This window comes from Podarcis filfolensis (assembly GCF_964270895.1).
Source record: "Podarcis filfolensis genome assembly, chromosome: 2".
Taxonomy (NCBI): Eukaryota; Metazoa; Chordata; class Lepidosauria; order Squamata; family Lacertidae; genus Podarcis; species Podarcis filfolensis.
The window spans coordinates 124426232-124453172 of record NC_139605.1 but is presented as its reverse complement, the minus strand read 5'-3'; the positions used below and the strand labels follow the sequence as shown (position 1 = coordinate 124453172).

The following is a 26941-nucleotide window of genomic DNA, read 5'->3' as shown; positions in this document are numbered from 1 at the left end:
ACACGTGCTGGCTATTTGTTTGAATTCCTCTTTGGTGGTTTCCCCCCTTTTCCATTTTTTGTACACATCCTTTTTTAATCTTAACTCAGTTAAAAGTTCTTTAGATAGTCACCCCGGCTTCTTTAGGCACCTTCCATGTTTCCGTCTCATTGGTATTGCCTGAAGTTGTGCTTTTACTATCTCTCTTTTTTTTATAAATATTTATTAAGTTTTCCAATTTTATGCAAATACAAAAAGAAAAGGAAAAATATTGAAAACAAATCAATTTCAATAACAATTTTTCAGTAACATGTTTCTTTGACTTCCTCATACCTCCCCTTCTTGTTTTCTAGTTCAAATTGTTAATCCAGCAAATCCTAATCTCTTAACATTCCTTTTAAATTAACACCTTATTTTCCACTCAACTTTTTAAATTTTATGACTTAAACAATTTTAATCCCTGTTATCTTTATCATAACAGCTAGAGACCACAAAAGTTCAATCCAACATCTTTTCAGAGTTCATTAATTTTGTAGTATTTCTGTAAATAGTCCTTAAATTTCTTCCAATCTTCTTCTGCCGACTCTTCTCCCTGGTCGCGGATTCTGCCAGTCCCATACAGTCGATCAACTTCATCTGCCATTCTTCCAGAGTGGGTAGATCTTGAGTCTTCCAGTGCTTTGCTATAAGTATTCTTGCTGCCGTTGTAGCATACATAAAAAAAGTTCTGTCCTTCTTTGGCACCAAATGGCCGACTATGCCCAAGAGAAAAGCCTCTGGTTTTTTCAAGAAGGTATACTTAAATACCTTTTTCATTTCATTATAAATCATTTCCCAAAAAGCCTTAATCTTTGGGCACGTCCACCAAAGGTGAAAGAATGTACCTTCAACCTCCTTACATTTCCAACATTTATTATCGGGCAAATGATATATTTTTGCAAGCTTGACTGGGGTCATGTACCACCTGTATATCATTTTCATAATATTATCTCTTAAGGCATTACATGCCGTAAATTTCATACCTGTGGTCCATAACTGTTCCCAGTCAGCAAACATAATGTTGTGTCCAACATCTTGTGCCCATTTAATCATAGCTGACTTAACCATTTCATCCTGTGTATTCCATTTCAGCAGCAAGTTATACATTTTTGACATAATCTTAGTTTTAGGTTCTAGCACTTCTGTTTCTAATTTAGATTTTTCCACCTGGAAGCCAATTTTCTTGTCCAAATTGTAAGCCTCCATTATCTGAAAATAATGGAGCCAGTCTTGCACTTTGTTTTTTAGTTTTTCAAAGCTCTGCAATTTCAGTCTATCTCCTTCTTGTTCCAAAATTTCCCAATATTTTGGCCATTTGGCCTCCATATTGAGCTTTTTCTGGGCTTTCGCTTCCATTGGTGACAACCACCTTGGGGTCTTATCTTCCAGTAAATCCTTGTATCTGATCCAAACATTAAACAAAGATCTCCTAACAATGTGATTTTTAAATGCTTTATGAGCTTTAACCTTATCATACCACAAATATGCATGCCATCCATGTGCTTTTACTATCTCCCTCTTAACAAACTCCCAGCCATCGTGAACTCCCTTTCCTTTTAGTATTACTGTCCATGGGATCTCACCCAGCACTTCCCTAAGTTTTATGAAGTCGGCTTTCTTAAAGTCAAGAAATTGAGTCCTAGTATGCTTGGCTGCTCCTTTCCGCTGTATAGTAAACTTCAGAAGAGCATGATCACTCGCGCCTAATGATCCTTCCACTTCTACCCCACTAACCAGGTCATCAACATTGGTTAGGACCAGATCTAAAATGGCTGTTCCTCTTGTTGCTTCTCCCACTTTCTGGACAATGAAGTTTTCTGCAAGGCCAGTGAGGAATTTGTTTGACCTTATGCTCTTGGCTGAGTTTGACATCCAACAAATATCCGGGTAATTGAAGTCCCCCATTACTACTATCTCCCTTCCTTTTGCATGCTTGGCCATCTGTTCCAGGAAGGCATCATCTATGTCCTCCGTTTGGCTTGGGGATCTATAGTAAACTCCCACAATGAGGTCGCTGTTATTCTTCTCTCCCTTAATTTTGACCCAAATGCTCTAACTTTGGCTTTGAGGTTCCTAGCTTCTGTGCCAAGAATGGCTGAGCAGCATCTAAGTCCATACCAGCCTGGTAAATATGTATGGCAGGAGTGTGTGATTCAAAGTACAGTGGTACCTCGGGTTACATACGCTTCAGGTTACAGACTCCGCTAACCCAGAAATAGTACCTCAGGTTAAGAACTTTGCTTCAGGATGAGAACAGAAATTGTGCTCCGGCGGCGCAGCAGCTGCAGCAGCAGCAGCAGCAGCAGGAGGCCCCATTAGCTAAAGTGGTGCTTCAGGTTAAGAACAGTTTCAGGTTAAGAACGGACCTCCGGAACGAATTAAGTACTTAACCCGAGGTACCACTGTACAATAGAAGGTGTCAATTTTTAAATATATGTAAGAGATTTTGCCTGTGGAATTCTGGGTTTAAGGAACAGAAACTCAAAAAGAGGCTGATGCTGCATATCCTTTTTGATTACCTGAAAGACGAAGAAAGGGGCAGTGGCTCTTTCTTTGAAGAGTTCAAGGAATTCTGGCACAACCATCTCTGCCCTGTGTGAAAAACAGAACCCTGATTTATTTTGGCATTGTGTTGTGACATTCTGTCCTGCTTGCAACCCCTAAAACCCTGGAGGTTTGATTACACACACACACACACACACACACACACACACACACACAGTGGCGTAGCGTGGGGGGTGGAGGGGGGCCGGCCGCACCATCTGGGGGGGGGGGCGCGCTCGATACTCGAGTGCTAAAATCCACGGGTTGGGGGCGCAAATTACTTGCCTTACCCCGGGTGCTGACAACCCATGCTACGCCACTGCACACACACACACACACACACCCCAACCCCACATGAGACACCTCACCATCTTTCTGCTTGCTCTGTTTCCACTTGGAAGCACTTCTGCAACATCTTAGAGCATCCGGCTCTGTTTCCAAGTGGAAACAAAGCCGGATGCTCTAAGACATTGCAAAAGTGCTTGTTCTGAGAAGTTGACGGGTAGCAATCCCTCAGACAAAGCTCGTCATAAAACAGGGCTTATGAGGAAGGTTTCAAAATCTTGTATTCCATTGTCTGCCATAGAGTTACTTCAACTGTGTATATTTAATAACTAGAGAAACAAGAATTACCATTGCAGCCATTGCCATTTTTATGAAAGTGAACCTCTAACATTTGGCTGAAAACTGGAGAGTGAAAACTCTCTCTTACTGATTGACATAATTATTACATCATTTGCTTGTTCTTCCAGATACTGTTAGAGAAGCTGCAGCTACTGACTTGAGTTTTCATTGTGTTGCCCACCTTTCCTGATAGTTCTGCTGTCATCTTACAGGCCCTAAAATTTTATCAGGCCTTTAAGACAAAGTTGCATTATTCAAGGGGGTATTCTGTTCCTTCAGACACAATTGCAGTAGATGCCTGCATCTTTCGTGGTTGATCTATCACTTTGAAGACTACATAACTTTGCCTCAAAACACTAAGAGTTTAAGACTGAGAAGCTTAGGTGGGTGGACAATGGGAGAAGAAAAGAATTCTCTCCCCACCATAATTACCCAAGAATAAATAGGAGCTGGGGAGGTGATGGCTAGAATGTGAGTGAAAGGAGAGGCCATGAAAAATGTGTGCAATCTGATGCATGTGTTGAGTCTTAATTGTGTTCCTTGTTGCAGACAGCACCTTCTGGGAGGGAACCCAGAACAAGGGATTAGAGCTAGGAAGTTGTATTTCAACTGTGAAGAAGAGAGGAAGGTGTTGAGTAGGTTAATCTTCCTTGCCTCCACTTGCTGGCTCAATCCTGGAGGCCCTTCAGTTAAGGGCTAAGAGAGGTACCAGAGAGATTAGGGCCAGGGCTTGAGTTCAGGTGATGACTGTAAAAAGGGAGGGGCTGTTTGCTCTACTATTCCTACCCCTAAATGCATGTGGAAAGACTGCAGTGCTCAGCCCAGGACACAGGACAGATCTAGTAGGGGATATTCTAGATGTGCCCTATGAGTTTTCAGCTTCCATTAATGAGCAATGTGCAGGCAACACAGGCACAAAAGTTGTAGAACAATGACCAAAGAACCCCTACTTTTATTCAAAAAGGTCTGGAGATTTATGCTTTCCTCTACCCATATCTACTTAGAAGTAAGCCCCATTGATGCATACAACTGCATACTCAGGAGCCAAATCAGAATAAAATTGCTCGCCTGTGGAAGGACAGAATCACCAGGTAGTAAACTGTAAAAAATAGTTACACAGAAATGAAAAACTATTTCTGTAAAATTCTTCCTATAGTTACTCATTAACCTGATAGTACTACCCATCCATTGCTCTGCTTTCCTTTGGACCACACCAGGGAGGCAGGCAGGTGTGTGTCTTGTGGTCTGGGCAGTCCAGGACTTGCACCCTGGGAGGCCACTTCGGCACTGGTAATGCGGCAGTTTGACTTCACCTCCAGATGCACACTCCATTGTCTCTCAAGGCAGGTGGATGCTGCCAACACCTACCTACCCACAGGTGGCTTGACCCACACTGAGCACAGTGCATCACACTAAGCACTATGTTTTGTCAGCGGTTATTTTTTGCTAGAGTATCCCCCAGAGAACCCTTAACTCATACTATGTTACCCACATGCTGGATTCAAAGTCCTGCCAACTAATAGTTGTAAGTTAATTAGTCATTAATTCAGGCATCCTGTGGGCAAAAGTCTGAGTGCTCCAATTCCTGGAAATGCCCACCATAAATGTTACCCCAAAGCAGCTGGATCCAAGTTTGCCCCACTTACTTGTTGGTGCCATAGGTCTTCTCTGCTGCTTTGATCTCCTTGTCTTCCTGGTAGCCACGTGCATTCTGATAAAATTGCAATGGATGTTCCACAGGGAATAGCACAGGAAGGAATTTTTTCCTCTCATTTAGCTCATAGAAATATTTGATTTTCTGAAATTCGAAGGAAAGGACCTCCTGTCCATCCTCCCCCTAGAAGAAATAAAGAAAGCTACAGCAAACAGGTTTCCACATGCAAGAGGCCAGCTTAGCAAGTAAGATTTTAGACACTTCCACTGTCATGTTTAAAAGGACTCCCTGCCGCAAGGTAGGCACAATCACCAGCCCCTCCACCCCAACAGGGAAGGGCTGAAGCTCAGTGGCAAAGCGGTTGCTTGGCATGCAGAAGGTCCCAGATCCTATCCCTGGCATCTCCAGGTAGGGCTGGGACAGGATCCTGTCTGATACCCCGGAGAGCAGCTGCCAATCAGTATCAACAATACTGAGCTAAATGAACCAGTAGCCCAACTCAGAATAAGGCAGTTTCCTGTGTTCCAAACTGAGCAAAGTAAACCCAAGCATCAATAAAGTACCACAATAAAAGGATACCTCCAAAGCTGAAAGTCATAATATGCAAAAAAATGTCTGAAGTAGACAAGAGACACAAATCAATTTAACCCACCCTCTCAAACATGTGCTGCCTGCATGCTTCCTCCCTTTATTTGGCTGCCAAGTCTGCTTTTCTGTGGCTTTTTACAAGGTGCCAAATCAATAGGCCAGATCCAGACTTAGTCAAAAGTCCCACTGAAGCAACAAGTCAAGTCATGACTAGCGTAGTCTGTATCCAGCTGGCAAACAGAAATGGGATAACAGAAGGTTCCACATGGGGGAGCTGCTTTGAACCACAGCCATGAATTTCTTACCTGGTCTCGATGGATGGGCACCAATTCTGCAGAACCGTTATTGGGGGTTGGCACAACTTTAGCCAATGTGGCTTTCCTTGGACTGCGCACCTGAAAGACACACAATTAGGGAAGAAAACAGTCTTTAGAGTTAGGACCAAAAGAGCCAGCATAGCATTACATCTGAATCTGAGCTTTTGGTTTGTCTTTCCTAAATCAACCAAGAGTAGTAAACCAAGGCTTGCGGTTGTGATCTTTGCTCTGGAAATTCACATCTGCTTAGCATTATGTACAAACCAGGTCAGTATCTGAGATGGATACACAACTAGCCTCTGTTCCTTTGAACCTTTTGCACAGGACTACTATGAGACAGAATACAGTGGCTGCCTCAAGCAGCTAATTTTGAGTATGATTAACAGGTGGCAAAACATTAACAACTGATGGTAAATAACTATCAGTTACTTAAACTAATTCACTATTAAGAGCTTTAACAAGTAAGTTTTAAAATAAATATTGTCTGTGCCCTTCCACTGTATTGTCTAAAACAGTGGTTCTCAACCTTCCTAATGCCACGACCCTTTAATATAGTTCCTCATGTTGTGGTGACCCCCATCCATAAAACTATTTTTGCTGCTACTTCATAACTGTGATTTTGCTACTGTTATGAATCGTAATGTAAATATCTGATAGGCAGGATGTATTTTCATTGTTACAAATTGAACATAATTAAAGCATAATGATTAATCAGAAAAACAATATGTAATTATATATTGCGAAATATTTATTTCTAATTACAAATAAATGAAATTTTGTCATGAAGCATGGTGTAGCATGGGTAACAGTCTTAACATAACAACAGTAAACTACATTGCTCCCTTTTGCGACAGTATGCGTAAAAAGCCAAAGTCAGTGTGAAGGTTGAGACTGCTTCTTTCTCACCAGATCAGAAATTCTTGGGGCAGACTTTGCAAGAGCACAACGAAGATCATCCTCTACAACAAGTCTACTTCTGTAGACCTGATAACCAACAAGCTGGAAAACTCTGTTTCACAAAGATATGTTGTTGGAAATGGAAGAAGAAGGCACAACACATTCTCAGACAGAACAGGATATGAGTGCAAACACTTGATCCAGAATTTTGTAACTGGCCTTGTAGAGAAATCAGTTCTCGCTGCATCACTGTTAATAAATTCAATGAACTCCTCTTGTGCTGTCTCAGGAACATCGTCAACTTTGACTGTGAATGGGCTTCTGGCAAGTGCAAATGGGGTGTCAGGTAGATTTGGAAAGTATGATGAAATTTCGTCTGCAAGCATGTGCAAGTGTTCTTTCACAGAAATTATAATCGCAATCCTTTTGTCTGGTTCAATGTCATGTTCCTCAAAGAAAGCACATAAGGTAGGCAACACCTAAATTTTACAGTGGTACCTTGGGTTACATACGCTTCAAGTTACATACGCTTCAGGTTACAGACTCCGCCAACCCAGAAATTGTGCTTCAGGTTAAGAACTTTGCTTCAGGATGAGAACAGAAATCGTGTTCTGGTGGCGCGGTGGCAGCGGGAGGCCCCATTAGCTAAAGTGGTGCTTCAGGTTAAGAACAGTTTCAGGTTAAGTACGGACCTCCGGAACGAATTAAGTACTTAACCCGAGGTACCACTGTATTTTGATCCAATTTTTTTTTGCCAAAGCTGAAGTTTCATTTGGAATGATCGAATCTTTTCAGACAAATCAAGGCATGTTGCATTTGGTCCTTGCAGTGATAAAAGGTAAAGGTACCCCTGCCCGTACGGGCCAGTTGTGTCCGACTCTAGGGTTGTGCGCCCATCTCACTTAAGAGGCCGGGGGCCAGCGCTGTCCGGAGACACTTCCGGGTCACGTGGCCAGCGTGACGAAGCTGCTCTGGCGAGCCAGCACCAGTGCAGCGCACGGAAGCGCCGTTTACCTTCCCGCTATAAGGCGGTACCTATTTATCTACTTGCACTTAGGGGTGCTTTCGAACTGCTAGGTGGGCAGGAGCTGGGACCGAAAGACGGGAGCTAACCCCGCCGCAGGGATTCGAACCGCCGACCATGTGATCGGCAAGTCCTAGGCACTGTGGTTTTACCCACAGCGCCACCCACATCCCCTTGCAGTGATAAATTTAACCATTCAAGATGGCAAAGATGTCAACCAAGTAAGCTATTTTCTGCAGTTCACTTTTATTGCTGAAAAGTGCTTCAAACTGCGGTCTTGCTTTCTGATTAAAAAAGGTTTTGAGTTCATCACGAAACTCAAAAACACATTTTAAAACTTTTCCTCTAGACAACCATCTCACTTCAGTGTGAAATAGCAGAGCATTGTTCAGCGCATCCAACTCGTTGCACTGCTGCGAAAACAGTAGACTGTTTAAAGTGCTTGCCTTTACAAAATTGGCAGAATTTATGACGCTTTCCCCCACTGACATTTCCCTCCCTCTCCCTCACCGCGGTGGAACCTCCCCCTCCTCCCCGTGTAGCAAATCGCCAGCCAAGGTTTGAGGCCCTGGCCAATGGGCGAGCGGCAGCTGCGCGTGGCTGAGAGGAGGAAGGGGGCTGGGCTGAGTTGGCCGAGCGCATTTCCAGCAGTCCCTCATCTGAGCAAGCTGTTTGCTACCGCTGCTCGTGCTGCCGCCGCCACCCTGCTAAGCGCGGCTCCTGTGCCTGCCCTTGCGAGATGCAGAGGCTGTCATCAGCGGAGGAGCCCACCCCCCAAAAGCTTGCTGACCTCTGGTCTTAGGTGACCCCTGTGAAACGGTCGTTCAACCCCCCAAAGGGGTCGTGACCCACAGGTTGAGAACCGCTGCTCTAAAACAAAGATAAACACACACACACACCTTTGCTTCCCCCTTCCCTGTCATGCAATGATTAAACACAGAAGTAGAAAGCTTGAATCAAGCTAGTGTCTTCCATATTGACATTGGGGCTTGTGCTTAGTGTCATAAAGAATTCTACACCTAATGGCTTGGATTCTCTCTGTGGGAGTCTCTCCATAGAATCAGGAGGGATGGGGCATGAAATCACCGAAAACTGGGCAGAGGGTATGGAAAACTCTTCTTCCCCAAGCTTCCTTAAGTCACCTGACCTTAGGATCCAAGCCACTGCTTGCCACGTTCTAACCATATTTGCTCAGAGGTAAGAAAGATCCTCCAGCTACATTGGGATTTACTTTTCAGTAAGTTTAGTTATGATAGCAGCTTAGATTTATAGTCCAGCCCCTAAATTTTACATACACTTGCCTTTTGTGTAGCAGGAAGAGAAGATTATTTTTGTATGTAAGAAACTTCCTTATACTGCTGTCAGACCGCTGGTCCATCTAGCCCACAGTACTGTCTACTCTGACTGGCAGTAGTACCCCTCAACAGTTTCAGGAAGAGCTCTCACTTAGCACTGCTACCTGCAATCCTTTAACTGGGAGTTGAACCTGGGACCTTCTGCATGCAGATCATGTGCTCACACTGAACTATGCTTATTACTTGCTTGAAATGGAGCAAAGGAAATGAAGCTTATGCAATTAAAGTTTAGGAATCTAAAAAGACCAAAAAAAAAAAAAAAAACCCCAAAACATTTTCTTGCATTTTAGAGAAATGAGGAAGCCCAGTGGTTTAAAGAAAGCAAACTTAGCAGGGGTTAAATGTAGCTGTGAGAACCAGACGGCCTGCCACTTTCAAGGCCTTGGAAAGAGACGACTGAGCAAAGTTCACCAGATTACCACCCTTCCAACAAAGTTTTGACGCTGTGCCCAACAATACCACAAGCAGCAAAAAGTTATTTACAGCTTTGTCTCCCAGCTTAAAAATATGAAATAAAAAAGGATAAGTATTTTGATTTTCTTCTTTGTCACCAGCATCCTAACTGAGACATACTGGTATGGCTGACAGAGGCTGTTGTTGGTCTCAGTCTGTGGTACTCAAATCAAGCAAGTCCCAACCAACATTGATTCTTGAGGAAGTGGATACAGAATATCCTGATGCAGCTTGCCCTACTGGTGACAGACACAGGACAATCCTAGAAGTGTCACCACTGCCCAGAAACCAGTGTGCCATTGCAAGGAGAAAGCCTGGCTACTTCATAAAAACTTCAGGGCAGCAAAAATATTCAGAGTGGATCATTATCCATTTACTTATTTGCTATTGCCCACCTTTGAAATCAGCCAGACTTAACAACTAACAGAGAAATACACGCCACTCCAAAGCCTGCATATCAAACTGCAAGTTTTGAAATAAGGGAACATCCTGTGCTCCAGCTGTCTGAGTACCTCAACTGTGACAGTAACACATGTGGATCCAACTTTCATGCAGGGTAGATGTATGTTGGTAACATGTACATCACCATGTTACATGTATTTCATCATGCATGAAGTTTTTGTCATGGTGAAAAACTGAAAGTGGCCTTGACTGTCCAAATAATCACACACCAATTAAATTAATGGTCTATTTTGTCATGCAGCCAATTTTGCAAGCACAAATATTTTTCCTGCAAAACAGGTTCGATTACAAATTTTCTGTGCAACAGGGATACTCATGCAGGAAATTGTTACTTTCAAGACACCCCCACGATGACCTGGAATAAGCACAATCCACCATGTATGGCAGTATAACAAAGGGCAGGTTTTTAGACCAACCAACCACTTTAAAAATTAGACAGCTGCCAGCCCTAGCTTAAATTTACAGCAGTCTCCAAACACAGATTCTGTTCTGGTAAAATGAAACGTGCGTGAAGAGGACTTCCAACTGGTCACATGAACAGCCCCTCCCCCCCCCAAGCCAGCCCTTCATTCCCGCCTCGAGGTCTCCTCAGTCCCTCCGCAAGGGCTTCCCGGGCCCTCAGGAGGCCCGACTCACCGCGCAGCAGTAGAGCAGGCAGTGGACGTGGACGCTCCAGAGGCCGGCCAGGGCGGTGAGCAGGTGGGCGGCGCCGATGGCGGCCAGGTAGAGCAGCGCGGCTTCGGGCGCCTCGGCGGCGGCGCCCCAGGCCCAGTCGCGGGCGCTGCGCCCCCAGAACCACAGCCAGAGCGGGTAGAGCACGCAGAAGGGCAGCACCGTCCCCCACAGCAGCCGAGAGCGGCGCCGGTACGGAACCACGTCCTGCACCAGCTCGTCCCCGGGGCCCGGACCGGCCCCCGCCGCACCCGCCGCCATCCTTCTCCCGGGACCCCGCGCCGCCACCGGCCAGCTCCGCGCGCGCCGCTTCCGCTTCCGGGGCAGCCGGCCCCGCCGCGAGCCCGGCAGGCGCGCTGCCCCCGCGCATGCGCAGCCCCCTCCCGCGGCGGTGGCGGGGCAGCGATACAACGTGGCCTTAGCGCGTCTTACGCGCCGGCGCCGCCATTGCCTCCAGTGTCATGGCTGCCCGAGAGAGCCCGGCACGCATGCGCAGATGGGGACACTCCCTCGGGAGGGAGCATGCGCGCCAGAGGACGGGATCCGGCCTCGGCGCTGCAGGAGCGACATGTGAGTGGGGCGTCTGAGCGGAAGCCCAGTGCGGTGGGAGGGAGGGAGAGCGCGGCCTAATGGTTAGGGCGCTTGGCTTGGGAGACCCCCAGGGCTCCAACACAAAGGCATCTTGCATCTTTATGCTGTGACATTTTTATGCCCCGAGACTACGGACAAAGAGCGGGATGCACAATTAAGACATTAAACAAGCCCAAGGTCTGGTTGAAGAAGAATATTTTCGCCTGGCACCTAAAGGTGTGTAATGGAGGGGCCAGGCAAGTCTCCCTGGGGAGAGCATTTCGCAATGGGGGGGGGCCAGCGCAGAGAAGGCCTCGTTCTCCTGCTGCCACCCTCCAGGCCTCACGTAGAGGAGGCTCACAAAGAAGGATGGTCAGAGGATGACCTCAGGGTCTAGGTAGGCTCATATGGGGCAGTCCTCGAGGTATTGCGGTCCTGAGCTGTTTATAATTCTGTGGTAAACCAAGTTATGCACTTCATGCTTCTAATGTTACAAAATGACTTGTAAAGAGCACTTAAAAAGAAAAGAGCATTGCATTTCCCCCATTTTCAAAATAAATTCTAGAAATTTTACATTTACATCCTGATGATAGCAATGCAGTCCAAAGCAGTTCTTCCTACGTGTTGGGTGTGATTTTGCCAGGAGCATGTGGAATAATGGCAAAGTCTGTGCATGGGAGAATGCACAGAGGGCCTCCAGTGATAACCACGAATGTCAGGGATTAGGGAGCATGGCTAATCTTTGAGGAGGGGGCAGAGACTCTGTAAATTACAGGGCTCTCCATGTACCTGCACTGGAATCCTATCCATGTTGGATCAGATGACTCTAATGAATGCTGTTGTGCCTCCATCCCGACAGGCAGGCGGCCCTGGAGGTGACCGCCCGGCATTGCCGAAAAGAAGCAGAGCAGTATGGCCAGTGTGTGGCTGCCAACCCTTCCTCCTGGCAGCAGGACTGTCACCAGCTCAAGCTTGAAATGGCCAAGTGCACGTCATCCCAGTAAGTTTCCAAGCAGGGCACCATTCCGTAGCACAAGCCCATCTTGGTGCAATAAAACTTTGATGCGTCATTGTTGGGCGGGGGGGGGGGGGCAACCCTCTGGTGCATGTTTTCCCCCCTCCCGCTTGGGGATCTACTTTCAAAGCAATGACTGAATGGCTGGATTTATACAGGATGCATAACACCAGGAAAGCCTGACTTTGAATGCCGTGCTTAAATCACACATTAAACTGATGTGACTGGTAGCCTTCTAAGCAGGGCTTTTTCTAGTTCTGGCTCCTCCCAGGGGGGCACCATTGCCTTTGTAAGAGAACGAGGCGAGTTCTGGCACCTCTTTTTCTAGAAAAATAGCACTGCTTCCAAGCCACTGTTGGAAGCCTACACGGGTAACGATTTCATGTGTATAAATTAGGCCTGTGTCTGGGGAATGTCTATCCTGTACTCTGCCCCCAGCTAGAGAAAGGAAGTGATGTCTAAATTACTCCTATAATCCTCCTGTGGTTCTAATGTAGAGACTGGGAACCTCAGGCCTCCAGATCTCACCCTCCACTGGACCTGGTCTATGCCATATTTGCTTTTGCCTGGATTTAATGTGTTCTTAACTGTGATATTGCAGAGGATGTAGTAGCCTATGGCTTTGTTGAAAGGGTAAGCTCCACCCACTTTTGCTTCTGGCCCTGCCCACTACTTGCATGCAGCCCCTGGAAGGTTCCCCATGAGGGAGCATGTATTTCAGGACTACCTTTTGTTTGCAAGCCTTCTGGAATGGATGAGCTATTTCTGCACTTGTACTGGTCAGGCAGAGTGCTTTTGAGTTACAAGAAGGGGCCAAAGTGTTGGCAAAGGGCTAAAGAAGATGAGTGGAAATGAGCTCGTAGGAAACTTGGGAGAGCTCTATGAGTTCAGGGGAAACCATAATGGGAGTTGGGGAAAATTATTGAAGACATGTCTAGTGGCAGAATGGATAGGAGGCATTTGTGGAGGGGATCTGGGTCCATGACAATGTCCAAAGTGCTCAGTGTTCATTATCCCAGTAATCCATAAGTATAATAATTTATATTATCCCCATTTTGCAGGTGTGGGGACAAAGACTGAGATAAAGTGGTTTGCCAAAGGCTACTAAGTAAGTTCAGGGCCAAGTGAGAATTGAAGATGTTTTGGCTCACTCTCTTAGCAACTACAATGCACTAGCACTCAGAGACGCAGTTTGAGTGACACGCTAAGTCTAGGTGCACCATGAATGAACAAGCATACTGGTGCATTCTGCTACAGTGGTGCCTGCCTGTCCCTCTCTTTGCAAAGCTGGAAGGGAACAAACTCAAGCACTGGCTTAGTGTGACCCAATGGTCATGGTTTGCTTCTCTCTGAACAAATCATGAGCAGAAGCCACAAGTGCTCCTTGCTAATTGCCAATGCTAATTCTGTGCTTTGCTTTCTCTCAGCTTTGGGAAGGAGGGGAAGGCATGATTTTAGCACACTTGCTCATGAATGGTAAGCCACAGCTGAACTTAACTGTGATGTATGTGCCAGGCCAAAGTGAGATCTTTCTCCGACCATTCAAACAAGAGTATCTGTCAATTTCTCACCTTTTACACAACCACCTGTGTGGCTTTCATTGCAGCCCAATTGTACAGAAAATCCGCCACGATTGCGCTGAACCATTTGCTGCATTCGAACAGTGTCTTAAACTGAACCAGACATCTGTAGTCAACTGCACTGAACATGTCCAGAAATTCCTGCTCTGTGCTGACCAGGTGAAACTGGCCACATAAGGTTGGTGCCCCAAACTGATATGTAAGAGGGCGCGCCCCCCCGCTCTCCATGTGCATGCATGTGTCATTCTTGGGAGGCCACTCTTATTTCCCCAGCAGTGATCCAGGAGTGTGTTTTGCCAAACAAGCTAACCCACTAATCCAGTTGTGGCCGTTGTTAGAGTAAACACTTCTCTGTTTAAGCCATGCATGCTCGAGCCTGGAACTACAAAAATACACTTACATAGCTGTTCTTTACAAACAATTCCAAAGGGGGAAATATATCTCTCACTTGAGCTTTTGTTCTTCCTCTCCTATAAGCAGCACTCGATTACTGTTTAGTCGGCCTGCCAGGGACCAGATAAAATTGCACTGGCAGGGACTTCTTCTCACCTCTCGGTTGCCAAACAGCTCTCCTGTCCTAAGTTAGGCTTGGTAACAGTGTGCAAGCCTCCATCAGCCTTGAAAATAGAGAGTCCCCTGAGGCCTCCTGTTCCCCTGCTGTCTCCATCTTCTCTTCTAGGCACATATTTGGAAAACAGGCAGCCAGGATGTTTGCTGCCATTCTATTTCCAAGAAGTCTTGTGGCACTGTAAAAGATGAACCACTTTATGATGGACTACACTTGCTCCGGGACGCGGGTGGCGCTGTGGGTAAAAGCCTCAGTGCCTAGGACTTGATGATCGAAAGGTCGGCGGTTTGAATCCCCGCGGCGGGGTGCGCTCCCGTTGCTCGGTCCCAGCGCCTGCCAACCTAGCAGTTCGAAAGCACCCCCGGGTGCAAGTAGATAAATAGGGACCGCTTACTGACGGGAAGGTAAACGGCGTTTCCGTGTGCTGCGCTGGCTCGCCAGATGCAGCTTTGTCATGCTGGCCACGTGACCCGGAAGTGTCTCCGGACAGCGCTGGCCCCCGGCCTCTTAAGTGAGATGGGCGCACAACCCTAGAGTCGGACACGACTGGCCCGTACGGGCAGGGGTACCTTTACCTTTACCTTTTACACTTGCTCCACTTCCACAATGCATTTGTTAGCCTCCTCCACACCCATTAAATCTGCTCTGGAGGGTTGGAGCGATCTCCAGAACGGTTTAGGGGGCATGTGTTGGAGAGGAGAGGGAGGAAAAGTCTCATTGTGCAAATGGACCTCCTTCCAGGGACACATCCCCCATTTTGCACTACGTTGAATTCCACCTGTTGTGATGTACTGTTTTGATAGGCCTTTCATTTGTGCTGTGTTTGTTCTTTGTCCCTCTCTCCTTCTCCTTCAGTACCAAAAAAGGTGATCTCCTCTGTGTTAACTCTGGGGTGTCGACTGGATTAAAGATTCCTGGTTCCAGGAATGGCAACAACATCATCCTCAAGATCTACTAGGTCACAAGAATTGCTTCCCGGTCCTGGAAGCCCATTTGTGCAGCCATGCCTGCCAATGCCATCTCAGTGTGGCACATTGAAGTGCAGCTTCTGATCAATAAACCATGGGAACCACATAGGCATGACCATGGTAGTCTCAGCTCCATCTGCAAAGCCAGCCCTGCCTCTTGGAGCCCAGTGTGTGTGTTTTCCTGAGCCTGGAGCTCATCCAGGCACAGTGCAATAAACTGCAGTCAAAGACCAGAACAGTCTCTTGTGGTTCTTTCAGTCTAATCGTCCAGTTTAGCAGCTGGTGCATGAAGTCTACCTACACATAACCTAAACCAGTTTCAAGGTGATCAGCAGGAGTTTGCAGGGAAATACATGGATGGGAACAGAAAGGAGTCTGGTTTTCTGCTTGTGGATCTTCCCTGCAAAATCCATGCAGCCTAAATTGTCATTTCTCCTTGAGCAGGGGACAGGAGGTAGATGTTTGCATTGTGTTTGCCCAGAGCCAGCAGAGGGCACTATCTCAGCAGGAGAACCATCTTGGTTCATGTGAAATAACTACCACCTTCTGGATGGATTAGCATCCCCACTGCACCTATAACCAGGCTGGAACAAGAGGAAAACAATCCCCTCTTTAGTCAAACGCATTGCATGGCTTGCTTCTCCTGGAGGCACTAAACCTGTGCTGGGGGTGTACCATCGAGATTGCAAACAAAAGCACTTCCTGACCAGAACAATCTGGTGTGGCAGGGGAAATCATTCCCTTCCTTGCCTAGAGTCTGATGTGATTCAGCTGAAACAAAGGTTGACTGTGTCCCTACGAACTAAGTTATGGTTAAAGGGTGCTGGTTAAAAGATTTTGAGTGTGACAGGTGCTGCCATTGCTTGATGCTGTTGCAAGTTTGTTTGTTGGCAAAATGTGGGTAGGGCAGCAGGAAGTGATAAAAGGAAAGTGTACTTGTTTTCAGAGGAATGGATCAGAGTCTAAGCTTAGAATAACAATAGAAGGGTCCAAAGTCTTCTCCCCCTACTAGGAAGGGGGCTGGGAGCAGGGGCTTCGAGGATATTCTCCCAGCTCTCTGAGCATTTTAGGAAGACCACACTGCTTTCCTAAGGGTCTGGAAGCTGACTTTTCCATTTTCTTTTGAGCAAATTATTTTCCCACTTCTAACTGGGACTGGCTATAATATTGCTGATCACATAAGTGGTTGCATAGTGCAAGGTGCTTAAGTCATATTTTGCTTGCAACATTTCTTCCAGGTGGCCACTCCGAGTTCTGTTTAAGAGGATGTGATGACCAAAATCCAGAGCTGGCAACAGACATAGGAGTTGGCATGTTTAAATTACCAGCATAGTCTGCTGACTACCTTAGTGCTGTAGTGCTAAATTGGGGCAATTTGCATCAAAGGTGAGATTTGTCCAGTGTGGAAGTGGTCCACAATTCCTTGATGGGACTGTGCTTTTACCCTGATTCTTTCTAGCCTACCATGATCAAGAACTGAGATCAGCAGAGTCCCTGTGCAGCTTTCAGGCATCAGCACATTGAACGCTAAAAATAAACCAACCTCCATTTTGAAGCACCCTCGTCTAAGATGATTTCCTCTTGGGTTGCATTGGAGGTAATTGCTTCAGTCTACAGGAAATTAGCTGTACAAATTGCAACTTCATGTTGACTTATAACTAGCTTGTTCTGTTCTGTTGATTTCCACGGGGCACGAGAAACCATCTCTGGACTGGCTTCATTTAGTGTTCAAAAGTTCTGGAAAGAAGCCATACAGAAATGATCTAAGGGCTACAAAAGCTCTTTGGGTTGTTGTTTTGCCTCTGTTTTCTCCTTTGTGTGACATAAATAATAGTTTTTTTCCCCCAGAGCAGTGAAATGAAAGGTAATTTGTTTTTTAAAAAAACAGAACTCGGTGGTGTGATTCTTGCACTCGCATATGCAGTCATGTATGTCAATCCCACTCCCTTCTGCCCCCCATCCCTTCTGCCCCAAAGTTGTGGAGTCAGACTGGATGAGAACCTGGCACCAAGCGGCTTTGTCAGTTGTCACCTCTACCCCGAGTGGAACTTTGCATGTGGACGCAGCCCAGATCAGAGCAAGTTCATGGCCAGCTCTGCCTTTAATTCCTCATCCAGAAAAATGTCCTCATTTTACACCCCGCTTCTCGCTCGCTATTGAGCATGCCCATTAATCAGCACCACAGCCTTTGGTGTCGACGGGCTCCTTGGGGGAGATGAATGCCTCTCTGTGAGACGGGCTCAGGGTGCTGGGGGAACGGCATTCCATGTACGTTGGTTTTGACTGGCTGACGTCCAGCCAAAAGCAAGACAAGGCTCTTGGGTGTGAGCGTAGGAGTGCGGAGGAGCTGGGCAGAGCAAAGAATCAAAGCCATGAGTTCAAGATGTTTCCCGAGGATGAAATTTATCAGGGGGTTGTGGGCTGCTTCACACTCTTACCTAGCCTAATCAATGATCCGCTCTGAGGATCCTGCACAACTTGTGCCTCATCAAGGCAAGTGCAGCCGTATGATGCAGCTGGCTGGGGGCCTGTCAACTCCCCTGTGGTACCGCCTCACTTTTTAAAAGCAGGTCCCTGGAGGGCAACCATTATTGCCTTGTGGGCTGCAGTCGGCTTTCTGGGACCCAGGTTGTGCAGGCCGGATCTGAGCGAAAGAGGGTTTTTCTTCTAACTAGCACCAGCTTAGATGGTGCATCATCTCTGTGTTTTAGTAGGCTGGCCCATGCCAGTGAGATAGCGCAACAAGTACTGTCGTTGAAGAGCACAATTATTTGTTCTTTTACACACACACACACCCCTGGGATTTCACCAATTGGCTTGAATCTCAAAAGAGCTGAAAGTGCAGACTATGTAGGCAAGCTTGGCTTTGAGTTTTTGTTCTTGTTTAATTTCCAAATGCACATGCAAAGACACCCGCACAGCACAACACTAGATTACAACGGGTATGAAAATGTAAGGGTCTCTCCTATCCCTCCCCAACCAGGCCTTGTATATGGAGTACACTGGCCAATGTGTGCTTCGGATGGATAGAAACTCTTTCAAAAGCTCATTCTGGACCCAAAATCTAGAGCAAATGCCTCTGCTGGAGGGGAACACTACAGCGAGGGTGCCACTCAGCAGGGTGTTCTGTGTTGACCTTCAACCATTCATTCTGGTGGGGTTTGCAAGGCTCTCCTCCTACCCCACTGGATTGTGGCCCTGCAAATGTTGCTGGACTCTCAACTTTCATCAGCTCCAGCCAGCATGGCCATTGGTGACAGGGATAATGGGAGTTGTAGTCCACCTGGAGGTCCACAGCTTCCTGACCCATGAAAGAAAGCTTTCTGTTTTGGTTACACCATGTGTGCTGCAACCCTGCAACTTCCATTGAAGACAGGGAGACCACTGTGTGTAACAGGATGCAAACTGCAACTTTAGCACACGTCCAAGCAGAAATAATTAGATTGTGGGCTGCAGATTGGAACCACAGTTAGGCAATAGGTTCTGAGAAGCTCTCCTGTGGCTCCCAGCTGCAGGTAGAGCCTTTCTGGAGGGGTTAATTGTCCTGGGCCTCACAGTTGGTGGGGGCACATCAAGCAGCGCATGAACTCAACTGAGCAGGGGGTGGGGACTCCAAGGAACCTCTGGCTTCCAGTTTTTAAAAGGCCCTTGCTCAAGCACTGTCAGAACAAGGTCTCTCTGCCCAAAGACAAAACAGAATATGTAGAGCGCAGTAGGGCCCATCTGGAAGTGCTGTCGCCACATTCATGCTAAATGTACTGGTTGTTTCTGCAGTTAGGCTTTGGGGGTAAATGTTCTGGAAGTTTCCAGCAGAAGCTTGCTGTGCGATCTCACAACCCCGCTTGCACTTGCAGTTTTTGCAACAGATTTTGCAACTTTTCAAACAAGATGATGATGGAAGGTGTAAATACATGATGCAGTAATTAAAACAAAACACCAAGAATGTGGTCAGACTGCTGAAAGCGTTGGGAGATGGTCAAAACAGGCAGCTGAGCTGGCATTTGATGAGCCAAAATGCACATCTTGGTGGCGAAGCCAGGCTCCCCAGGCAGCCCAGGGACAGGCTAGGAGCCCTCTTTCTCTGTAGTCTCCCTCTCAAGCTCAACTTAGAGTAATGTGTGACAAGTGGTGGTTCTACAAGTAGATATATTCAGAGCTCACAACAACCAAATTGCTTTTCCCACTGTCCATTGGGAGCACAATCCTACATCTTGGCTACAGTGAACCATTACAGATTGATCTGCTGTCCTGGACACACCTGAAGGAAAGCCCATTTAGCTCAATGGGTAATACACTGGAGTACACCTGCACAGGATTCACTCACTGAGAGGACATGGGGTGCCTGGGAGAGTGAAGTTGTGCCCCTACCTCCCACCCCACACATAACAACCACACACTTTCTGTTGTGGGCAGGGGGGGGGATGGAAGCCCTTCCAACATGCCCACGCATAGGTCACTCAGACTGGGGAACCTTCCTTCTCCCAAAACCCTCCCCCCTCGTCAAAATGTATTTAAACCAGGGCTGATTACTTGCATTTAAATGGGCACCTGCCTTAAAAAAACAACCAGATGACTTTGACAGAAGATCATCTCAGCGGCCTCTGCATGTCTAATGATGCTCTTTTCACCTTTGTTGTAACACTGATCTGCAGATAAATATGAACTATATATATAGAGCTGTTTATAAAGCAGCATTGATGTTGGTGGCCAGTCTAGAAGAGAGGTCTGGTTTTGTACTGGACATTTCTATACAAGATCATTTGCCTCCTGGCACATTCCAGATATTTGCTTTGCCCAGGCACATCACAGGTCATCTGCAACAAAAGGGGCTTCCCTCCATATAATGATTTTGTAACCTGCCATGGATCATCGTGAATCACAGAGGAGATACACGGGGCATCTTCAAATATCTAAAGGACTGCCACAGGGAAGAAGAGCAATCTTGTTTTCTCCTGCTCTGGATTCAAGGTACAAGAAAGGAGATTTCTACTAAACATCAAGAAGAACTTTCTGACAGTCAGAACTGTTCAACAGTGGGACAGTCTCCCTTGGGAGGTGGTAGACTTTCCTTCCTTGGAGGTTTTTAAACAGGACAAGAGGATCCAGATTTTTTTGCTGCTATGATTATGGAAGGAACTGTTCTGAGGTCTGCTGTGCTGCCTTGGCTAATGAAACCATCCTGCAGGGAATATATTGTGTGAAATCTCCAGCAAGCATCAAGTGGCCAATGGAAAGTATTTGGGGCAGAGCTTAAAGAGAAGATGGAGGTGTTCAAGAGCAAGGGAGTCGAAGGATGAACAGAGAGCAAAACTGCCTTCCATCTGCAGCAAGGATGGGGAACTAGTGGCTCTCCGGCAATTGCTGGGTTCTGGCTGCCATCATCCTTGATCATTGGGCCATGCTGGCAAGAGCTGATGAGAATTGCAGCCTGGCAGCCTCTGAAGGGCCACAGATTCCCCACCCCTGCTCTAGACCCTCTCTTTGAGATGCTTGGAACACTTTGAATCTAAGAGCATGTTTTCACTATAATCATATCTAGTTTAACATTCATTTCCCCTCTCTGGAGGGGGGTTTAAGTAGCTCTAGTGGGGAACTCTCAGGACCTTCTGCAAACTACATTTCCCATAATTCTTTAGAGTGGCATAATAGTTAAAGTATAAAACTAACCTAATGTTTCTAAAGCACCTCTCAGACTCCTCACGTTCCTGAAAAGTAAGCTCTTAGTTGTGCCAAGGTTGCAGAGTATTAACAAGGACCACAACAAACTGGATGAAAAGCAGCCCAGTGGCCCTGGAAACCTTGTTCCCAGCATGAGCCAGGTCTCCCGTCCCTGCTGGTGATGCATCAAATTAGCCTTAATGCCCTACATAGTTTAAGCACAAAAACACACTGCTAGAAATACAAGCTACACAATGTGAAATTGTCCATCTCTAGGACACTGGGTGAAGGGCAAGGGGAGAGGCAGTGCAGCAAAGTCCTCTGAGACTCAACTTCAGCACCTAAGGCTTGGCCCTCAAATGCCCGGCAGCCTTGCATGCCTCCTTCACTTTGCAGGGTCCAAAGAGTCCTTCCAAATGCAACGGGCTTGCTCCTCCGTGCCATTCCACACTTCTAAGCCCAGAGTGGCATAGATCAGGTGGAAGAGCCAGGAACGTCCCCACGGTCAGGAGGTGAAATAGGAGCTTTGCATGGAGTAGAGCCGGTCAATGGGGTTGCCCACTCGGGTCTGCAGGAGGTTGGCTTCAGCCGCTGACAGCAGGCAGTCACCCAAATGGCCAATGGTGTCACTGTCCATGTCATGGAAGACGCCTTCTGAATCTAGGGTGTGGAAAGAGAAGGAAAGTTGCTCACGAGCATTTCACAAGGAAGCGGGCAGAGGGCTTGCGGCAGAAGGCCAGCCTCCTCTCCCTTTGGGGGAAAAAAGATGCCACAAAAACAGGAACTATTCTGGATTTTGGTGTGTCCTTGGGACCTGCACCCCAGTGGGCCTCTGGGTCAGATGGTAAATGAACCAGCCATCTATGGGCAAAGAAGGGGGAAGGAGACCCCCTCCCCTTTGACAGTGGCCATGGTCGGGGGGCTGCTACCACCTCTTCCTGCTGGTACCAACTGAGCCCACAGAGAGGGGAGGATTAAATTTCTAACCCACATTTCCTTCCAAAGGAGCCCAGGATGACAAACATCAGCAAGTTAAAGCAATATAATTTAATATATATATTTAAAGATATTTTAAAGACCAACTAAAACATTTCAAAACACCCAAGCACATCTAAAAACATTTCTAAGCAATATGAGCAAAAGGTCCAGTCAAAAGCCTTGTGATTATCTGTACACTCTTCTCGCTCCTCTTAAACCATTATGGCTTTGCCTGTTGGCTAATTTATTCCTCAGCTCCCCTTTCACAGGCAAACGCCAATGGCAAACAAAGCACAGTGGCATTTACACCATCACCATCGATCCCATTTAACGCCACCACTGGAATGAACCAGGATATAACTTGAAACAAAATGAGTGTTGGTTATTTTGAAAGCCACATGGACATCATTCAGTGAATGGCGACATTCTCACAAAAATGGTAAGTAGAAACAAGAGGCCAACACTCAGTTTGGCCCTCAGGGAATCTTACTTTGGCCCCATCACTTTTAAAGAGGCACCATGCCACTTTAAGCCATCATGGATTCCCCCAAAGGCCACATCTGCAATATACCTTTAAAGCAGTATCACCACTTTAAACAGACATGGCCTTCCCCAAAGAATTCTGGGAACTGGAGTTTGCTAAGAGTTGTTAGGAGACCCCTTTTCTCCTCACAGAGCTACAGTTCTCAGAGTGGTTGAAAAATCAATCTCTCTTCCCAGGGGAACTCTGGAAATTGTAGCTCTGTGAGGGGAAAAGGGGTCTCCTAACAACTCTTGGCAAACTACAGTTCCCAGAATTCTCTGGGGAAGGCCATGACTGTTTAAAGTGGCATGATACTGTTTTAAATGTCTGGTGTGGCCTTCGGAAGCAAGAAAGATGAGGAACAGCAACAGGCACAGCCAGGGCCATTGCCGTCTTCGGTCTTTCATTTTGAGGGCCACTGTAAAAATAATTACCATATTTTTCGCCCTATAGGACGCACTTTTTCCCCTCCAAAAATGAAGGGGAAATGTGTGTGCGTCCTATGGGGTGAATGCAGGCTTTCGCTGAAGCCTGGAGAGCGAGAGGGGTCAGTGGGCACCGACCCCTCTCGCTCTCTAGGCTTCGCGGACCTGTCCGCAAGCAGCGGGAGCGCTCCCGCTGCTTGCGGAGAGTTGCCAGCATGCCGAAGCCTGCGTGCGCTGAGATCAGCGCGTCCAGGCTTCGCGGACCTCTCAGCAAGCAGCGGGAGCCAGCGCTGGGCTCCCACGGCTTGCAGAGAGCTGCCTGTTTGAGGGCTGGGGTCAGTGGAAGCTCGGGCCTCCCCCGCCCCAGCCCTGCGCCTGGGGGGGGAAATAATTTTTTCCCCTTTATTTCCCCCCAAAAAACTAGGTGCGCCTTATGGGACGGTGCGTCCTATAGGGCGAAAAATACGGTATTTAACTTTCACAGGTCACATACACCCTGTGTCATGAACATCCTGTGGGATAACCAGCCTCATATAACCAACATGTTTAATGCATGAAAGGGTTAGGACTATAGAGTAAGCTGTCCTGACAGGCTTAGCTCACCTTAGGAGGAACTAAGTGTCAAGCCTTTGTTCCCTTCCATCTACCTAAGAAGCTCAGTGTGTGAGGAGGTTTGAGCTGGTTGTTGCAGCTCAGACCACATGGCTCTTACAAGCCTCTCTTGAGTTCCTATACCCAATAATTTAGGAACTTTCACCACTGTAACTAAACTAAGTTTTACTGCCTGTGCAACTTTTTCTGAATGCTGTATGGAAAAGAACATGAATATAACCTTTGGAGAGTTTGTAAGTAAACCATTTTTCACTTACCAAATGTGTGGTTTTTAATCTATGCTAGGGGAAGAAAGGAAGCTTTGGAACTTCTAAGGGCTTATTTTAAAGGTCTAACAGTCTATATTCCCATGCTTTGCTGCATATTTTGTGATTTTAAATTTCTGCCTAGGTTCTCTCATCAAAGAGTACTTGCCCCAGACTTGGATCTTGGCATCCAGGGAATTCTCCTTTTATGCCTATTCTTTTCCTTGCCACCAACATCCATGGAGGGAGATTTTTACTTCTGCTATGCACCCACTGGCAGAAAAAACTGTGCAGGAGCATTATGTCTCTGTAGGAAAAGTGTGACAGAGGGGTCTGGTGCACAGCACATGCTCATAGCAGATTCCTCTGGAGAAGCTCACCATAGGGGTGGAGATGGTCTCCTGGCAGCTGGGGTGGGGTGAGTCCTTGCCGGTACAAGTCTGTGCTGTAGCTGTTCTGATCCAGGGGAAGCAGCTGCTGTTGGGCAATCCTGGAGTATGGCACCATCAGACCCTCGATTCCATGCACACTGGCACCATCTGTTGAAGCAAAGAAGGGGGGAAGCCTATCAGCGAACACTTTGGATTTAGTAATAACACTCTGTGTGTGTTTAAGTAACAACTAAGTTACTGAAACTACTCTGTCCTCTCAAAAGCTGTTTTATTTTTTAAATACTTGGCTCTCACATCCTCTCTGAAACAGCACTTAAAACAGCCAAGCCTGGGGAAAAGACAGACATTGGGGAATGCAGGTTTGCTGCTATGATCAATTATTGCTGTTCCAGGCATATCTTTGTTGTGAATAGACAACTTGGAAGGCCATGTATAGCCATCTCCTGATAACCAGTATTTCATTTTAATTTATTTTAAAGCAAGTTTCTGTCCCTCACAGCTGCAGAGTGTGAGCGGAGACTGCTGATTCCTCAGAAGTCAAATGAAGCTTTTGATAGGACTTCAGAGCTCTGTGTGCCTGGGCACACTTTACTTTCACTCAGGGAATCTTGGGGATTGTAGCTCTCTCTAACACTGGGGTGGGTGGGGGTGGAACCACTGACCCTCTGGTGCTGTGGGACTCTAACTTCCATCAGCACCGGCCACCAGCAGGGCCAGCAGAAAGATGATGGGATGCAGTCAGGGATGCAGTCCACCAACATCTGAAGGGCCACAGATTCTCCGGAGGCGCCAGTATCCTCACAATGCCACACCCACAATCCCAAATGTAAACTGGTGAGTTAAAGCCATTTCTATTTTGTGCACAGACTCCTATTCTTCTACAGTAATCCAATCCTGGGGTGGGGGTGGGGTGGCAGACGGGACGGGACGGGATGGGACCCAGAGCTGTTTAATTACAATACACTATTTTGATGGCATAAACCAGGGCCAAAATATAGACTGCAAGTTACAAAAATGGTATGTTTGCTCTCCCACTGAATGTGCAACAAAGGTTACTGTTCTGTAACTGAGCAGATGCACACAGAGGCACTCACCTGTTCATGGTCTCATGGTGAGATGCACTGTATTTCTCTTTCGTTTATAGTAATTACTAACGGAGCCTTTGGCTGCTGGGGAAGGAGCCTCAGAGAGTGGTGGGAAGGCAGGGACCTTCAGTCCTTGCAATGGCGTCTTTGGGGCAAGACCTGCTGGGAAGCGTTGCTGTGACCACTAGCCCTGAGATGTTTAGTTACTTTGAGTTAACTTCACTGACATCGGTGCTTTATTGTTTTGTTGCTGACCTCCGCCTGACTCCAGCTCCTGACACCAAGGGACTCAGGTGCCCTCGAGTTTCCACCAGAGATTCTCACCTTCGCTGTCTTCATTGCTTTGCCTGCTGCTCCTTCCGGTCCCCCTTCCGGTGCCCAGGCGTGGATTGCCCAGCTGCTCCTGCTCCTGCTGCTGCTGCTGCTGCTGCCTGCGGGCGATCTTCTTCATCTGCAAGGAGGAGGACGGATGCTCCTGGGCAGGGGTGCAACAAAAGGGGGAAGGGAGGACAGAATCCCCCTCCTAAATTGGGGCGAGGGGGTCTGTCCCCTTCCGAGGCCAGTGCCACACACCTGCCCCTGCCTTGCATCGGATGCTCTCCTCCCCTCCCGCCACTGCTGCACCAACTAAGGTTGCCAGCTGACAAGAAGAAAAGGAAGGAAGGAAGGAAGGCAGAAAGACGGCCCCTTAAGATAGACTACTCCTTAAGTTTTAACCGTGGTTTAAGCTGAGGAAGTCAGCAGGCATGATGCTGCTCTGTAAAGTTGCTCAGAGAACTTTGGCTGAAGTGTAATGAATTATCTTCGATAATAGCAAAAGATGTGGTTTTCCACAACAGGGAGATAAATATTGTTCTCTGGCTACTTCCTGCAGACCAGAAACCACAGCTCAAGGCATTGCTGATGGGCCAGTGAATAAAATTGGCACTCATTCATATTGCACCCACATTTAAAAGCAACTCTAAAACACCAGACTCAGCAAGGGTTGCCACTTCTTTTTTGCTGGGTTTTTGTACAGTTCCTGTGCCCTTAATAGCTTCATGACAGGCAGAAATTCAACAAGTGCAGGAATCCCAGCTTGAATAAGTAGGAATGCTGAGAGGAAGACCTGGTGAATTTCTGCCTGGCACAGGAGCCCTTGCCAAGGCAAAAGCATAGGCAGTTGTGCTCTAGGAATGGAGAGAGCACAGCTGCAATTGCCAAAAGTGTGCGCTCTTGGTTTGTTTCAGCATTTATAGCCCACCTTTCTAAACGTTTAGGGGCCTATTTGCAATAAGAGCCAGCCAAAGGTGTTCCTCCTCTTAATAATGGTCAGGGATTGTGTGTTGCTCAGAGGCCTGAGAGTTCCAGCCTCACAGCCCTGGATAACTTTGGCCAGCGGCGGAGCAAGCCGATCGGGCGCCTGGGAGGCGTGCGTGCCCTGTGCCCAGGGGCGGAACCAGCTGCCCACGGGGGCAGGGCGAGCTGGGGCAGGATGCTCTGCGGGGCCTCCACGGGGTCTGCCTGCCTCCTCCCACTCGGCTGCCCTACAGCTGTGGGGGAGGCGCCGTCAGACCGTTTGGGGTAGCGTGGAGCCTGCGGGCGCCCAAGCCACTGTGTCACTCCCAAGAGAGACGCATGGCTTGGGTGCGCTGCAGGCCCCGCGGTGAGTGCCGCCCGACATTTTGTCACCCCCTTCAGTGGTGACACCTGGGGCGGCCCGTCCCCACTGCAC

General features: G+C 47.3%; 3 protein-coding genes across 7 annotated transcripts in view; 1 reads left to right on the top strand and 2 right to left on the bottom strand.

The window, feature by feature from the left end:
• ATP13A1 (ATPase 13A1) overlaps positions 1 to 10884 on the bottom strand; it is a 36726-nt gene extending 25842 nt beyond the window's left edge. Inside the window, exons 1-4 of the mRNA XM_083599854.1 lie at positions 10573 to 10884; positions 5734 to 5823; positions 4833 to 5023; positions 2538 to 2610 (exon numbers count right to left, since the gene is read on the bottom strand). Of these exons, the coding sequence (XP_083455980.1) occupies positions 2538 to 2610; positions 4833 to 5023; positions 5734 to 5823; positions 10573 to 10869 (651 nt within the window). The 5' untranslated portion in view covers positions 10870 to 10884. The remainder of the gene's footprint in view (positions 1 to 2537; positions 2611 to 4832; positions 5024 to 5733; positions 5824 to 10572) is intronic.
• Positions 10885 to 10930: 46 nt separating this feature from the next.
• CHCHD5 (coiled-coil-helix-coiled-coil-helix domain containing 5) lies at positions 10931 to 15545 on the top strand. 4 transcript variants are annotated; one of them, XM_083599893.1, is made up of 4 exons: positions 10931 to 11178; positions 12038 to 12178; positions 13800 to 13951; positions 15197 to 15545. In XM_083599893.1, exons 1-3 carry the CDS (start codon positions 11105 to 11107, stop codon positions 13948 to 13950), a joined length of 366 nt encoding a protein of 121 aa, XP_083456019.1. In that variant the 5' UTR covers positions 10931 to 11104; the 3' UTR covers position 13951; positions 15197 to 15545. The 4 variants fall into 4 exon arrangements, with proteins under 4 accessions (XP_083456019.1, XP_083456021.1, XP_083456020.1 ...); XM_083599894.1 differs by having other exon boundaries at positions 11064 to 11178; positions 12042 to 12178; XM_083599896.1 differs by lacking the exon at positions 10931 to 11178 and adding an exon at positions 11544 to 11575.
• Positions 15546 to 19938: 4393 nt separating this feature from the next.
• Positions 19939 to 26941, bottom strand: part of LOC310756113 (LIM homeobox transcription factor 1-alpha-like) — an 86307-nt gene continuing 79304 nt past the window's right edge. For both annotated transcript variants that reach the window (XM_083599798.1, XM_083599799.1), the window contains 3 exons: positions 25552 to 25702; positions 24131 to 24289; positions 19939 to 21627 (listed from right to left, as the gene is read on the bottom strand). In XM_083599798.1, the coding sequence (XP_083455924.1) occupies positions 21473 to 21627; positions 24131 to 24289; positions 25552 to 25702 (465 nt within the window). In that variant the 3' untranslated portion in view covers positions 19939 to 21472. The remainder of the gene's footprint in view (positions 21628 to 24130; positions 24290 to 25551; positions 25703 to 26941) is intronic.

Coding starts and splice junctions, on each gene's coding strand:
- CHCHD5 (XM_083599893.1), top strand. CDS start 11,105: ATGGGGACACTCCCTCGGGAGGGAGCATGCGCGCCAGAGGACGGGATC. Junction 11,179..12,037: donor CGGCGCTGCAGGAGCGACAT/GTGAGTGGGGCG, acceptor CCATCCCGACAG/GCAGGCGGCCCTGGAGGTGA. Junction 12,179..13,799: donor GCCAAGTGCACGTCATCCCA/GTAAGTTTCCAA, acceptor CTTTCATTGCAG/CCCAATTGTACAGAAAATCC.